This window comes from Salvelinus sp. IW2-2015, linkage group LG16, assembly GCF_002910315.2.
Source record: "Salvelinus sp. IW2-2015 linkage group LG16, ASM291031v2, whole genome shotgun sequence".
Taxonomy (NCBI): Eukaryota; Metazoa; Chordata; class Actinopteri; order Salmoniformes; family Salmonidae; genus Salvelinus; species Salvelinus sp. IW2-2015.
The window spans coordinates 8,400,650-8,416,155 of NC_036856.1; the positions used below are offsets into that span (position 1 = coordinate 8,400,650).

The following is a 15,506-nucleotide window of genomic DNA, read 5'->3' on the forward strand; positions in this document are numbered from 1 at the left end:
CTTATACTGTATATCTTGAAATGTGATTAAATATATTATTGGAGAGCTAATCTAATTGTGTTTTTTATGGCCCCTCTGCAGCTGACAATTCACAAAAAATGTACATGATATAATTGTATACATTGTATATTTGTACATGCCATCTTCTTACTGGTCCTACATACAGTTGATTCCTAATGACTTGAAATTGACATTTGTTGCCTTAACTGGGGCATAAAGACATCCAGAGCAAGTAAAAACAAATATATTTAAATTGGGACTGCTAAATTGTATTTCACTCGAAAGGGATTTGCACTTGTCTGATCTGCACTTCTCCGGGATCGACTATGTTTGGAATATCTAGCCAAGCAAACTAAACATGTTTTTCCCAATCAAATTCAAATGTGAACTACTGAGCCATGTCTTACCTCTAAGCAGAGCAGACCCACGGTAATCCCTCCATTAGGAAGAGGTTCTGTCTCCCCCACCACACAACCTTATCCAGGCAGCCAGCGGTGTACACGCTCGCCCCTGCCGAACTCCGCTCCATACTCTGGGCCTCATAGCCACACATGGTGTTGAACACTGTGAAAATACAGTGGATATAACATTCGTAAGCGTGACTGTTGGGTGTGCAGGATTTTGTTCCGGCCTTGCTCTAAAACCCCTGATTCGGATACAAAGCCAACTCATGAATTATAGTGAATAAACTTGATTTAAACATTTCCAGGTTTAGATTGAGTTGCTTCACTGCAGTTCCGTCATTCTGTTCTATGATAGTAGGTTGTGCTAAATTGCTCTTGGATTCTGCTAATACAGGAAGTATTTCAGCAGTCCGRTGTCCATTGTTCTGTCAGTATGCAGTGCGTAGTGTTGTGGTCTATTTCTTCCAATTTCATTATCATAGCAAAGGTTGTTCCCAAAGGTCATTTATATACTGTAATTATTTAGTAATTAGTACATTATTCATGATTAATGTGATGCCCCTCTCCCCATTAATGATCATGTTATAATATAGTAATATTTTCATTTAGCAGACTCTTTTATCCGAACACACCAATACACAAATACTCTGTATATGACGCCCATAACGAAATCAAATCCACAATTCTAGTAATTCTATTTGTACGGCCAGCACCATGCTCCAACCAACTGAACCAGAGTGATTAACCTGTTTCAGAACAAAGTCAATAACATGTTTCAAGTCCAAATCATCAGTCCTCTCCAAAACCTGAAAGAACATCAGAAAACATCTCAGTGATCTCTGATACCTACAAGAAAATTCATTTKATTTTGGTGAAACTTTTATTCTAAAATGGTGCCATGCAGAGAATTCAATTCTGCGTTTGGCTTTGCAGGGGATGCAATTCTCAGCAAAATACCGGCTTTCAGGGTCCTAACATTACCTTGTCAGTGAATAGGAATCCAAGCCCTGCAGCTGCAATCTGCAGGAGGATTGCCACCAATATCCCTAAAAACTGACAACAGAAATTATATTTCAACCTTGTAGTAGGCTAGGACAGTTGCAAGACATGATGGCATTATTTACTTTCTGCAATCACCATAAAGACAACTACAGTGTTGAGATAATTACAGGTACTACTATTTACCATCATCTTTCTATGGCTTTCTAATATACATAAAGCAATATTGTATGTATGGCTAGGTCACAGTGATATTGTAAACAATGGTCTCAAGCAAGGAGCGACTCACTGTCTTCAGTAGGCAGCTTCGATTGTGCAATGATCCAAAACATCCAAAGAAGGTGAATCTAAACATTGAGGCAACGATGATCAGCAAGATTGCTGGGTCAGTCGTCAGTGTCCACATCTGTGGCAAAACACACACACCTAATTATTAGTCGCCCATCATTGAGTTTATTTTGCCATTGAAAATGTACATTTCACTACCTATAATTTAGATTGATGCCTGACTTTTCTCTTTGGCAACCTTGGCATAGATTCCTACTGCTATAAGAACAGCACTGGATGCCTGGGAAAAGGAATGTTAAAATCATTGTCATATGTACAGCATGCAGTTATGTTTACAAACTTGTATCACAGTATGTCCATTATAGCCCCACTAGGTGCATGTGACTGATGAAAGTAATCATTTAGAATAGCCAATCATTTTGAATTCTGTGTAGGTGGGCTGTCATTCACAGAATAATCAATAAACACATCAGGCTTAGTGTTATATTTTGTTATCATATTTTAATGCAGTGGCCACCAACCCTGCCGACCGGGAGATCTGTGGCTAAATCGAGTGTGCATACTGCCCTGGCCAATCGGATAGCTCAAATCACCATGCCTACTGTGCTTTCAAGACCCCGGCCAAAGCAAAGTTTGATACTAGCCTGTGTAAGATTTAATAACTTTTAAAACCATTTAAACTTTGATACTAGCCTGTGTAAAACCATATAAAGTTGCAATTAGGCACTGGATTTTATTTGATTAACTATGCAAGTCAATGACGGCCTACTTGTAAAGCCCCCCGGCCAAACCCTCACCTAACTGACGTCGTATAACCTGTATTCCTCCTATTGGTTTCCTAACTACGCTTGGCCAATTGTGTGCCGCACAATGGGACTCCCGATCACGGCCGGTTGTAACACAGCCCGGGATCGAACCCGGGTCTGTAGTGACGCCTCTGGTAGACCGCTGCGCTACTCGGGAGGCGTAAGTGTACCATCCCCTAAACGTAACAATTTGTGTGAACGCAAAACTGCCCTTAGATCATTGTCTAAGGGCAACTTCATTACACTCCTGGAGGGATCACTATGAATGCGCGTACACTGACAARTGCTGGGTATCCTAAAATTCCACACAGCGACACATATTATTCCCGTTAGAAATATAGACAAATTATAGGCACACACCCATCATATAGGCTGTTTTACCTCCATATAGGCTGTTTTACCTGTTGAAATGAATACAGTGTAGCAGATAAACACCTGTTGGAATTTGGCACTGTACAATTTCAGATAATTATAATCTGTATTCCTATTGGTTTCCTTCTAGCCAGTCATGATCCTTGACCATTCCCTCTCCACCGCCAAATGACGCACGGAGGGACTCTCCAGCAAAGCGGATTAAGGAGACGAAACCTGTCCCGTCAGCGGATTTGAACTGCACGAGGACTCAGATTTCCACAGGGAAAATATCGTTTATTTATATGTTTATTATTAGAATTTGGCCTTAAGAAACTCCGAACTCTGTAACCCGTCACCATGGGTATCTCAGAAGTACTTAACAAACTTCGAGATCGCGCAGATAAATTTCTAAATGAGAAAAACATGGTGACAGATTTCCTTGGAAAACTGGAGGAGAAAACGGGAATCAAGAAAAAAATGATTGCCCTAGGTATGTAATTTTTGTGTAGCCTATTCGGAGGACACGTTTGTTGTCATGTTAATTTGATGTAGATGTTTAAATACCATTATTTAAAGTCAAAGTCAAAGATGGAAACCTTCGTCGAATGCGCAGCACACTTGTAGTCCTTGCTGTGAACACGAACTGCAGCCAATTGGAAGGCCTATAAGTAGGTTATGCTATGGCGCACAGTTTGGTATTGACCAACAGGTGTGTTTCTTTAGACGCACACTCTTCAGATGAACCTCTACCTCTACCTACATTGTATAAATTATAAATGTGAGATCTACCTAATAATATTGTAATGAAAGATTATTTTCATTCTATTTTTAGGAACATACATATTTGAATGGTGCAGTATTATAATTGAAAATACTACTGCTATTACTGTATGTAAACAAAAACAACCAAACTTCCTTCAGATACTTCACTGTCACAAATGCCCTTGTGCCATGGGTTCAGTTGGGATGATGTAATTACCCGTGCCTGGTGCCCAATGATACCCACATACTTCCACGAACCCACAATTGCTTCCAGCACATTCTCAGTACTGTTTTATTCAACAAGGAATGATAAGCCACAAGCATGCACGAGACTAGAGAGTTGTTTCTGGGTGTAGAGATGAACAAGGAATCAACAATGCCATAGAACAACTGTAGTCACCTGTAGACTTAAATGTGAGAGTAGGCCGATGTAAGTGTATCATCACTGGCAAACACATCCTTTTGTAGATTGGACTATTCCCAAGTTCTAATTTCTTAAATGTTTCTTCTGCAGCTGTTACAAGGCATTCTCTCTCTTTATTTCTTTCTCTCTCTCTCTCTCTCTCTCTCTCTCTCTCTCTCTCTCTCTCTCTCTCTCTCTCTCTCTCTCTCTCTCTCTCTCTCTCTCTTTTTTTCTCTCTCTCTCTCTCTCTCTCTCTCTCTCTCTCTCTCTCTCTCTCTCTCTCTCTCTCTCTCTCTCTCTCTCTCTCTCTCTCTCTCTTTCTCTCTCTTTATTTCCCTAAAATTATGATATCAGTTATGTGTTGCTATCAAGACAATTATGCATTTTGCATGACATTCTAAAGTTCTGTAAATCCTTCACTATCAGTCAATAGCAGCATTTGAGACTCCTCTCACAATTTCCCTAAGACTACTTACATTCTCATGAAGTAGCAGTGCACTGCTTGATTAGGATCTTTGTGCAGTGTAATGCTTGACCTCTCGTCACGTGTCTTGTGTTATCAACAGGTGCAGTGTCTCTGACGGGACTGTATTTGGTATACGGCTATGGCGCCTCCCTCCTCTGTAACATGATTGGATTTGTGTATCCTGCATATTACTCGTAAGAACAGTAGCAAACTAGCTTTAAAGTTATATGTTTAAGCTAGACCGTTTATGTGTTGCCATTTTATGTTATGTAGTACCTTACCTCAATTAGGGCTATGTAATGTTGGGTACTGTTTCCACTCTTCCATGTAGAATCAAAGCCATCGAGAGCACAAACAAAGAAGATGACACAAAATGGCTGACCTATTGGGTGGTCTACGGAATCTTCAGTTTGGCGGAATTCTTCTCTGACATCTTCCTCTACTGGTTTCCTTTCTACTATGCTTTCAAGGTAAGGTGATAATCAGATGTGTATCACACAGACAGACTGTGTGCCTTACATTCTAAGCAAACTGAAAACTGCTTCAACTCACTCATTGTGACCAACCACTGACCTTAAAGTTACAATATAATTCAAAATCACTATAGGCTATGGAATTTAGCAGCATATAACACTTAATAAGCAATTAACAAGCTATTATAAGCTTGCTATACATAAACATTCATAAGTACATGTCAATAAATTCTCGGTATGCTGTGAAATACTTGTGACCTGTATTTATGCTTTATTGGGCTCCTGGAGGTGTCGTGCTTTGCTTATGTGGTTACGGCAGTATGTGGTGCCCTTCAACATGTGTCAATCATGTTCTTGTTTTTTTCCCACCCTCTTTGCCAGTGCCTGTTCTTGTTGTGGTGCATGGCCCCCGTCACATGGAACGGCTCTCAGATTCTGTACAACCGGGTGGTGCGGCCCTTCTTCCTCAAGCACGAGGCCACCGTGGACAGCATGGTCAATGACCTCAGTGGGAAGGCCATAAACGCAGCCGAGTCTGTCACCAGAGAAGGTACAGAGGCCCCTGACGGCCCAGTCCAGAAACAGCTAGCTCCTAGCCCCAATGCAGTTCATGTACACCTTAAAGTGAAGTATTGTCTCATTTTCGACTTCCCTAGGGTGTGGTCGTTTCCTACAAACTGTTTTAAAATACGTTAGTAGGTTATTTACCAATGTCCAAAATCTCCTTGCAAGTATGTTTGGAGAATGTACAGTGCATTCGGAAAGTATTCAGACCCCTTCCCTTTTTCCACATTTTGTTACATTCCAACCTTATTCTAAAATTGATTAAATAAATAAAAATCCTCATCAATCTACACACAATACCCCATAATGACAAATTGAAAACAGGTTTTTGCAAATTATAAAAAATAAATAACATAAATGCCTTATTTACATAAGTATTCAGACCGTTTGCTATGAGACTCGAAATTAAACTCAGGTGCATCCTGTTTTTATTGATCATCCTTGAGATGTTTCTACAACTTGTTTGGAGTCCATCTGTGGTAAATTCAATTGATTGGGCATGATTTGGAAAGCCACACACCTGTCTATATAAGGTCTCACAGCTGACAGTGCATGTCAGATCAAAAACCAAGCCATGAGGTTGAAGGAATTGTCCGTAAAGCTCAGAGACAGGATTGTGTCGATGCACAGCTCTGGGGAAGGGTACCAAAAAATGTCTGCAGCATTGAAGGGTCCCAAGAACACAGTGGCCTCCATCATTCTTAAATGGAAGAAGTTTGGAACCATCAAGTCTCTTCCTAGAGCTGGCCACCCGGCCAAACTGAGCACTCGGGCGAGAACGGCCTTGGTCAGGGAGGTGACCAAGATCCCAATGTTTATTCTGACAGAACTCCAGTTCCTCTGTGGAGATGGGAGAACCAACCATCTCTGCAGCACTCCACTAATCAGGCCTTTATGGTAGAGTGGCCAGACAGAAGCCACTCCTCAGTAAAAGGCACATGACAGCCCACTTGGAGTTTGCCAAAAGGCACCTAAAGAACTTTCAGACCATGAGAAACAAGATTCTCTTGTCTGATGAAACCAAGATTGAACTCCCGACACCATCCCTACGGCGAAGCATGCTGGTGGCAGCATCATTCTGTGGGGATGTTTTTCAGCGGCAGGGAGTGGGTGATTAGTCAGGATCGAGGGAAAGATTAATGGAGCAAAGTACAGAGAGATGCTAAATGCTTAGCGTCATACCCAAGAAGACTCGAGGCTGTAATCGCTGCAAAAGGTGCTTCAACAAAGTACTGAGTAAAGGGTCTGAACTTATGTAAATGTGATATTTCAGTTTCTTATTTTTAATACATTTGCAAACATTTCTAAAAACCTGTTTTTGCTTTGTCATTATGGTGTATATATTGTYTGTAGATTGATGAGGGGGGAAAAAAACAATTGTATCAATTTTWAAAAAAAGACTGTAATGTAACAAATGTGGAAGAATTCAAGTGGTCTGAATACTTTCCGAATGCACTGTAGCAATCAATGCTAGTGGAAATGGGTTATATCATTTTGCGGTCAGTACATTCAAAAGCATGCCCAACAACTATTGTACCTGATTTGGCTACATAGCTCATTTCCCTCTGAAGTCCCTAAATGGCTTGGTATTTCACAGTATAAATCCTATTAGAGAGCTGTGTGTAACACTGCACCCATATAGATGCGGTAAAGAGGTCAATGGAGTGCAGGCCGTGGGGGATAGAAGAAGGACGCCGTGTTGGTGCAGATTCAACCAATCTGATCTAACAAAGTGGATATTGGTCAAATCTGTCATGATTGATGTATTGTAACAGGCCCACAATGTGATTACTAAAGTTCGGTTAGGATATATTTCTCTGTTTTTCGCTGCATTACATTTAGAAGTTGTCCCTTTTCAGGTTTAGAAGAAGTGACTGCTAAATGCTAACGCCTGTTCGTATAAGCTGGTAGCATAGCTAGCATACAGATATGGTTAGTCGTTTTTAACTGATTGGTGACGATGACATGGATACAGTGGGGCAAAAAAGTATTTAGTCAGCCACCAATTGTGCAAGTTCTCCCACTTAAAAAGATGAGAGAGGCCTGTAATTGTCATCATAGGTAAACTTCAACTATGACAGACAAATGAGAAAAAAAAATCCAGAAAATCACATTGTAGGATTTTTTATGAATTTATTTGCAAATTATGGTGGAAAATAAGTATTTGGTCAATAACAAAAGTTATCTCAATACTTTGTTATATACCCTTGTTGGCAATGACAGAGGTCAAACGTTTTTTTGTAAGTCTTCACAAGGTTTTCACACACTGTTGCTGGGTATTTGGCCCATTCCTCCATGCAGATTCTCCTCTAGAGCAGTGATATTTTGGGGCTGTTGCTGGGCAACACGGACTTTCAACTCCCTCCAAAGATTTTCTATGGGGTTGAGATCTGGAGACTGGCTAGGCCACTCCAGGACCTTGAAATGCTTCTTACGAAGCCACTCCTTCGTTGCCCGGGCGGTGTGGTTTGGGATCATTGTCATGCTGAAAGACCCAGCCACGTTTCATCTTCAATGCCCTTGCTGATGGAAGGAGGTTTTCACTCAAAATCTCTACGATACATGGCCCCATTCATTCTTTCCTTACACGGATCAGTCGTCCTGTCCCTTTGCAGAAAAACAGCCCCAAAGCATTATGTTTCCACCCCCATGCTTCACAGTAGGTATGGTGTTCTTGGATGCAACTCAGCATCTTTGTCCTCCAAACACGACGAGTTGAGTTTTTACCAAAAAAGTTCTATTTTGGTTTCATCTGACCATATGACATCTCCCAATCTTCTCTGGATCATCCAAATGCTCTGTAGCAAACTTCAGACGGGCCTGGACATGTACTGGCTTAAGCAGGGGGACACGTCTGGCACTGCAAGATTTGAGTCCCTGCGGCGTAGTGTGTTACTGATGGTAGGCTTTGTTACTTTGGTCCCAGCTCTCTGCAGGTCATTCACTAGGTCCTTCCGTGTGGTTCTGGGATTTTTGCTCACCGTTCTTTGATCATTTGACCCCACGGGGTGAGATCTTGCGTGGAGCCCAGATCGAGAGATTATCAGTGGTCTTGTATGTCTTCCATTTCCTAATAATTGCTCCCACAGTTGATTTCTTCAAACCAAGCTGCTTACCTATTGCAGATTCTGTCTTCCCAGACTGGTGCAGGTCTACAATTTTGTTTCTGGTGTCCTTTGACAGCTCTTTGGTCTTGGCCATAGTGGAGTTTGGAGTGTGACTGTTTGAGGTTGTGGACAGGTGTGTTTTATACTGATAACAAGTTCAAACAGGTGAAATTAATACAGGTAACGAGTGGAGGACAGAGGAGCCTCTTAAAGAAGAAGTTACAGGTCTGTGAGAGCCAGATATCTTGCTTGTTTGTAGGTGACCAAATACTTTTTCCCCACCATAATTTGCAAATAAATTCATTAAAAATGCTACAATGTGATTTTCTGGATTTTTCTTTCTAATTTTGTCTGTCATAGTTGAAGTGTACGTATGATGAAAATTACAGGCCTCTCTCATCTTTTTAAGTGGGAGAACTTGCCCAATTGCTGGCTGACTAAATACTTTTTTGCCCCACTGTATGTATTGGGTTTGACATCCATACGAACATTATACTCCGATTTTTACCTCAACGTAGTGTGAAATGTACATATAATCAATAGCCTAAATGTAGGCTAATTTAGCTGGGGGCAATGAGGATATTCAGGATCTTTCTCCCACACGTTTCCATGTCATTTCCATTGTTTTGGTTGAGTTCCTTTGAACTCTTTACTGCATCTATTGAGAAAACAATGAGGATATATTTAAAGTGCTGTTGGCTGTGAGGTCACACCAGTGATGGATTTCATAAGCTGGCAAATGGTCCAGCAGGGATTAATGATGTCAACTGAGGTCATAGACAGCTTACAAAAGGTAGACGGAAGGATGGCAGGAACCAGGTCAGCTGATATAAATAGAGGTAGCTATTTTCAACCTGTGAAAGAATGCGTACTTACTGTGAAAATAATGCAAAGTATACAGAATAAACTAATTAGCCTAAATATTGCTATCCATTTAAGTTTCAGTAAAAACGGAGATATGCTTTTGTGTGTGTGTGTGTGTGTGTGTGTGTCTGTTTGTGTGTGTACATGCATGTGTGTTTCAGCCTTGAATGTTTGTATACATCCTTTCTAACTGCTTTTGCAATTTCATGTGCACAGATCACTTACTTGTTTCTGAAGCAACCTTCATGTAACTTTGTTTGCATGGGGACTGTATCTTTCTCTCTTTCCTGTCTGCCCTCAGTCCTTCAATCACTGGTGAAAAACAAGACTTTAGTACCCAGCGCATCAGGGGCCAAAGGCTTACCCAGCGCATCAGGGGCCAAAGGCTTACCCAGCACATCAGATGCATCAGGGGCCAAAGGCTTACTCAGCACATCAGAATCAGCTGTATGTAAAACAAACTCTTTTATTTCTGTAACAAACTCTTTATTACTTGATTTCCTTTGCCATTAGTTAGTGCCTAACACTGCTCCAGCTAAGCTAATATAGTCTCACTATTAGCTTGTTTGCATGTCAGCTGTGTGTTGTTTCCCTAGAGTATGTGTTGTCTATATAGTGCCTTCAGAAATGATTCATACCCCTTGACTTATTCCACATTTTGTTGTGTAACTGCCTGAATTAAAAATGGATTAAATAGATTGTCTTTCTAACCCATCTACACACACCCCATAATGACAAAGTGAAGACATGTTTTTAGATATTTTTGCAAATGTATAGAAAATGAKATACAGCGATATCTCATTTACATAAGCCAATTCATTTAACATTTTAGACATTTAACAGAGCGACTTACAAAAGCAATTAGGGTTAAGTGCCTTGCTCAGGGGCACTTCGACAGATGTTTCACCTAGTCGGCTCAGGAATTTGAATCAGTGACCTTTTGTTTACTGGCCCAAAGCTCTTAACCTCTAGGCTACCTGCCYCCCCAATTCTTTATAGAAGCACCTTTGGCAGCGATTACAGCTGTGAGTCTTTCTGGGTATATCTCCATAGCAGCGGGAAGATGTTTGGGAGTGCTGCACTTTTTTTTAACCCGTGCTACAGACACCTATATCGGTCTGTTAACACAGGACCAGTAAAGGCCCAGAGCACTACTAATATATATATTTGTATTCTTTTTATTCCTTTTTTAAAATAATTTTTCAGGGGGTGCTGCATTTTTKTTTTGAATGAGTAGGTTTGTCCAAACTTTTTACTGGTACTGTATGTCTCTAAGAGCTTTCCATACCTGGATTTTGCAACATTTGCCCATTATTCTTTAAAAAATAATTCAAGCTCTGTCAAATTGGTTGTTGACCATTGCTAAACAACCATTTTCAGGTCTTGCCATAGATTTTCAAGTAGATTTAAGTCAAAACTGTAAATCGGCCACTCAGAAACATTCATTGATTTCATATGATTTGATTCCCTGTCTTATTGGTAAGAAACTCCAGTGTAGATTTGGCCTTYTGTTTTAGGTTATTGTCCTTTCCTTTCCCAGTGTCTGTTGGAAAGCAGACTGAACCAGGTTGTCCTCTAGGATTTTGCCACAACTATGCTTAAAAATATGGAGAGTGCCCCAAACATAATACTTTGTATTCAGGACAAAAAGTGAATTGCTTTGCCACATTTTTTGCAGCATTACTTTAGTGCCTTGTTGCAAACAGGATACATGCTTTGGAATATTTTTATTCTGTACAGGCTTCCTTCTTTTCACTCTGTCAATTAGGTTAGTATTGTGGAATAACTACAATGTTGTTGATCATCCTCAGTTTTCTCCTATCACATCCATTAAACTCTGTAACTGTTTCACAGTCCCCCTTGCCCTCATGGTGAAATCCCTGAGCTGTTTCCTTCCTCTCCGGTAACTGAGTTAGGAAGGACGCCTGTATCTTTGTAGTGACTGGGTGTATTGATACACCATCCAAAGTGTAATTAATAACTTCACCATGCTCAAAGGGATATTCAATGTCTGCTTTTTTTACTCATCTACCAATAGTTGTCCTTCTTTGCGAGGCCTTGGAAAACCTCCATGGGGTTTATGTTTTTAAAATGTTTAAATTTCACCTTTATTTAACCAGGTAGGCTAGTTGAGAACAAGTTCTCATTTACAACTGTGACCTGGCCAAGATAAAGAACTGCAGTTCGACACATACAACAACACAGAGTTACACATGGATTAAACAAACATACAGTCAATAATACAGTAGAATATATATTTTTTTTAAAGTATATATACAGTGAGTGCAAATGAGGTAAGATAAGGGAGGTAAGGCAATAAATAGGCCATGGTGGCGAAGTAATTACAATATAGAAATTAAACACTGGAATGGTAGATGTGCAGAAGATGAATGTGCAAGTAGAGATACTGGGGTGCAAAGGAGCAAGATAAATAAATAAATACAGAATGGTGATGAGGTAGTTGGATGGGCTGTTTACAGATGGGCTATGTACAGGTACAGTGATCTGTGAGCTGCTCTGACAACTGGTGCTTAAAGCTAGTGAGGGATATATGAGTCTCCAGCTTCAGTGATTTTTGCAGTTTGTTCCAGTCATTGGCAGCAGASAACTGGAAGGAAAGGGGGCCAAAGGAGGAATTGGCTTTGGGGGTGACCAGTGAGATATACCTGCTGGAGCGCGTGCTACGAGTGGGTGCTGCTATGGTGACCAGTGAGCTGAGATAAGGCGGGGCTTTACCTAACAGAGACTTGTAGATGACCTGGAGRCAGTGGGTTTGGCGACAAGTATGAAGCGAGGGACAGCCAACGAGAGCGTACAGGTCGCAGTGGTGGGTAGTATATGGGGCTTTGGTGACAAAACGGATGGCACTGGTTGAATCTGTGTTTGAAATTCACTGCTCGACTGAGGGACCTTACTGATAATTGTATGTTTGGGGTTTAGAGATTCATTCAAAAATCATGCTAAACTCTATTTGCACTTATTATGTGACATGTTAAGCACATTTTAATCCTGAACTTATTTAGGCTTGCCTATTCAACCCCTAAACAAAGGGGTTGAATACTTATTGACTCAAGACATTTCAGKTTTTCAWTTTTTCTTAATTTGTAAACATTTTGAAAAACATAATTCCACTTTGACATTATGGGGTATGGTGTGTAGGCCTGTGACAAAAAAAATCTACATTTAATCAATTTTAAATTCAGGCTGTAACACAACATAATGTGGAACAAGTCAAATGGTGAGAATCATTTCGGAAGACACTAACCCCTGTTGTAGCCTCTAAGAAACCACTCCTTCATTCTAGGAGCTAGTATCAACTCAAATCTTATTTGATTGCTATTATTTGTCAGAAATAATTCAATGGTTTAATTGAACAGCAGAAGATGACAACACAGTGGGATTGAAAGTGCCAACACTATTGAAATGCATGTCATCAAAATAGAATACAATATGTATTTTATGGAGCATGTGTCAAGCCTCTCACTCACACTGTGGACCACTATTTTCTCTCCTCTGGCTGGTAAATGTTGTTGGTGGGATCATTCCTAAGCTGATACTCTGTACAGTCATGTGGAAGTTAATGGGTGCTAACTAACTAATCCCACTCCACTGCAATCTGCAGACAATGGATACGGATAAAGCTGCCATTAGTTATTTTTCACGTAGTCACTTTCTGCAAGCTTGGAATCTGGGTCTATTGTTTAATTTTGTGAGTGTCTTGTTGGAGGAAATGCAGTAGAAAGCACAGCCTCGACACAAAATAAGCTTTCAAAATGTTTCGGCAGAAATTTTAGCACAGCAACAGATGGCAAAGTCTGTAGTTGAGGGCTCTCCTCGCCAACTGTTTTCTCAAGAATGAAAACGAGGATGTAAGTCAGCAAATCCGACTTGTGAGAAGAACACATGGCTGGATTAAAGATTCTGCTAGGCTTCTCTCCTCAGGTTTAAAAAAAATCTAGGCCCACTACAGCAGGCATTACCTGAACTGTGAAAAGAGGTAGTCGACCATCAGCKAATTAGCCGATATTTCAATGATTCTAAATGTATGCTTCCCACTGCTTTGTGCTTCCCTTTCGTAATATGGTTGTGAAGCTCTTTTGAAAGTAATTCTTCCTCACTTGTCTTGTCTGTTCCTATTCCATGTATATTCAGAAGATTATCAATGAGTTGATCTACACTGAACCCACTGTAGACTAATGGTAAGTGTCACACAGTCACACTGTGTGTGTATACAGTATCACTCACTGTATTCACCTGGTCAACCACAAGGTTTTGTGGYCAGTGGCTGAATCTGGTGGCATAGATTGCTATTTGCATTAACCAAGTGCTCTATCCTCCTAAAGGAATAGTTAATTACTAAAGTTTGTCAGATGGTTTTAGACTTCCAAATTCGTCTCACGTCGTATGAGTCCATGTCCCATGCCATTTGTTGTGTAGATCCAGCTATGCCGTTTTCCCAAATGAATGAGAAAGATATGGGAACCGTCTACTTTCTGTACACTCCCCTCCATATGTATTTGGACAAGGAAGTAAACGTTGTACATTTCTTCAAGAATCAATGGGAACATATCATTCATTTATAAGTCCAAAAATGTATGTAGCAACTGCAGATTGCCTCTTTGTGTGAATTTGTCCAAATACTTATGACTTCCTCAACTGGGGAGACTAGATGCATGAAGTGCTTTAATTTCTAAACGGTAAAACAGATATGTATCCTCAAATAAAAGGTGACATTCTGTACTGTGGACTCATGTGAAACATTTGATCTCAAATCCAAAATGGTGGAGTATAGAACCAAATTTGAAATGTTATCTTCACTGTCCAAAAACATATGAAGGGGAGTGTATACTGTGCTCATATTTCTCTTCATTTGCCTATATTTCTCATGTCATTTTGACATAACTACTTTGAGTGTCTTACATTTTATTTTGTGAACTATGAGCAACTACGAGTGAAATATGAGCAACTATGAGTGAACTTTGAGCAAGTGTATTTCATTATCTTTACAGACCAACAAGTAGAGGCATCCAACCAAGACAAGTCTCAGTGATGGTACTGATGACAGCAAACCAAACCATGCCAGATTCACAGGAAAGTCTTCGGGTTTCCATGTTGACTTGCAAACTGCTGAACCACTAATACTTATGATTGGAAAACAATGACACAAGTCTGACAGAGATTGGGATACCATTACACAGACAGATAACGGGACAGGAAAAAAACATAACCAAGGTAAAATTCTGCTTTATATCAACCAAAACCATTGCAACTGAAAAACACTTAACATCCGCAAGGTTGTGGGGTGGTTAGTTGAATGGTATGCAATGTCTGATATTTTGACCTTCTCATCACCTGATTAGAGTAACTGAATTTAACTGGTCTTTGGTTTACAATCAATGCAGTGTCCTTGTCCTCAGGAGTGTGTGGGCTCAATGCTTCAACAATAGCCCACAGTGTTCTGGTCTTGGACTTCATTGCTTTAGTTTTCACCGTTGTTCTTTGTTTCTTTTTGGACATGTTTTTCTCTCTTTGTGTCTTGTAACAGTTTTGTATAGTCGGATCTAGGCCATATGAAAATGAAATTGACACATACRTCTACTGTAAGTTAGAAATGCATTGGGTCTTGGAATCCTAGTGATATTGTCCAATGGTAAATACTAGTACTGTGTATTTAACCAATCATTTAAGTTATTTCAAAAACATTCCTTTATTCCTTTTATTATACATGTACATATGTTGTACTCTCAAAAGGACGTAAAGTAAGTTGTACCTTGTGTATCAATAAAAGTGTCCTCATCTTATGCAGTGTATTGCTTGTCATTATGATGATCACTGATTGTTTGGCATGGATCAAAGGAACTAATGCCGCGTTCAAAGCAACTGGGAACTCGGAAAAATACGAGACAAATCATGACGTCAGTGYTCTTCCGGTCGATGAGTCAGAGCTCGAAAAGGAATTGTGTGAATTGTTTGCTGTAAAAGACTGTGTGATACCCTCTATATGCAATATTCCAGT

General features: G+C 40.2%; 1 protein-coding gene across 2 annotated transcripts; it reads left to right on the plus strand.

Moving 5' to 3' along the window:
* Positions 1–3,012: 3,012 nt before the first annotated feature.
* On the plus strand, positions 3,013–14,700 carry reep6 (receptor accessory protein 6). 2 transcript variants are annotated; one of them, XM_024003697.2, is made up of 7 exons: positions 3,013–3,341; positions 4,583–4,676; positions 4,814–4,952; positions 5,337–5,505; positions 9,792–9,937; positions 13,643–13,689; positions 14,500–14,700. In XM_024003697.2, exons 1-6 carry the CDS (start codon positions 3,209–3,211, stop codon positions 13,685–13,687), a joined length of 726 nt encoding a protein of 241 aa, XP_023859465.1. In that variant the 5' UTR covers positions 3,013–3,208; the 3' UTR covers positions 13,688–13,689; positions 14,500–14,700. The 2 variants fall into 2 exon arrangements, with proteins under 2 accessions (XP_023859465.1, XP_023859466.1); XM_024003698.2 differs by having other exon boundaries at positions 13,646–13,689.
* Positions 14,701–15,506: the final 806 nt, after the last annotated feature.

Bases quoted from the DNA above. Each gene is read 5' to 3' on its own strand.
- reep6 (XM_024003697.2), top strand. From the start codon at position 3,209: ATGGGTATCTCAGAAGTACTTAACAAACTTCGAGATCGCGCAGATAAA. The intron at 3,342-4,582 runs GTATGTAATTTT...TGTTATCAACAG, and splicing joins GAAAAAAATGATTGCCCTAG to GTGCAGTGTCTCTGACGGGA. The intron at 9,938-13,642 runs GTATGTAAAACA...ATGTATATTCAG, and splicing joins TCAGCACATCAGAATCAGCT to AAGATTATCAATGAGTTGAT.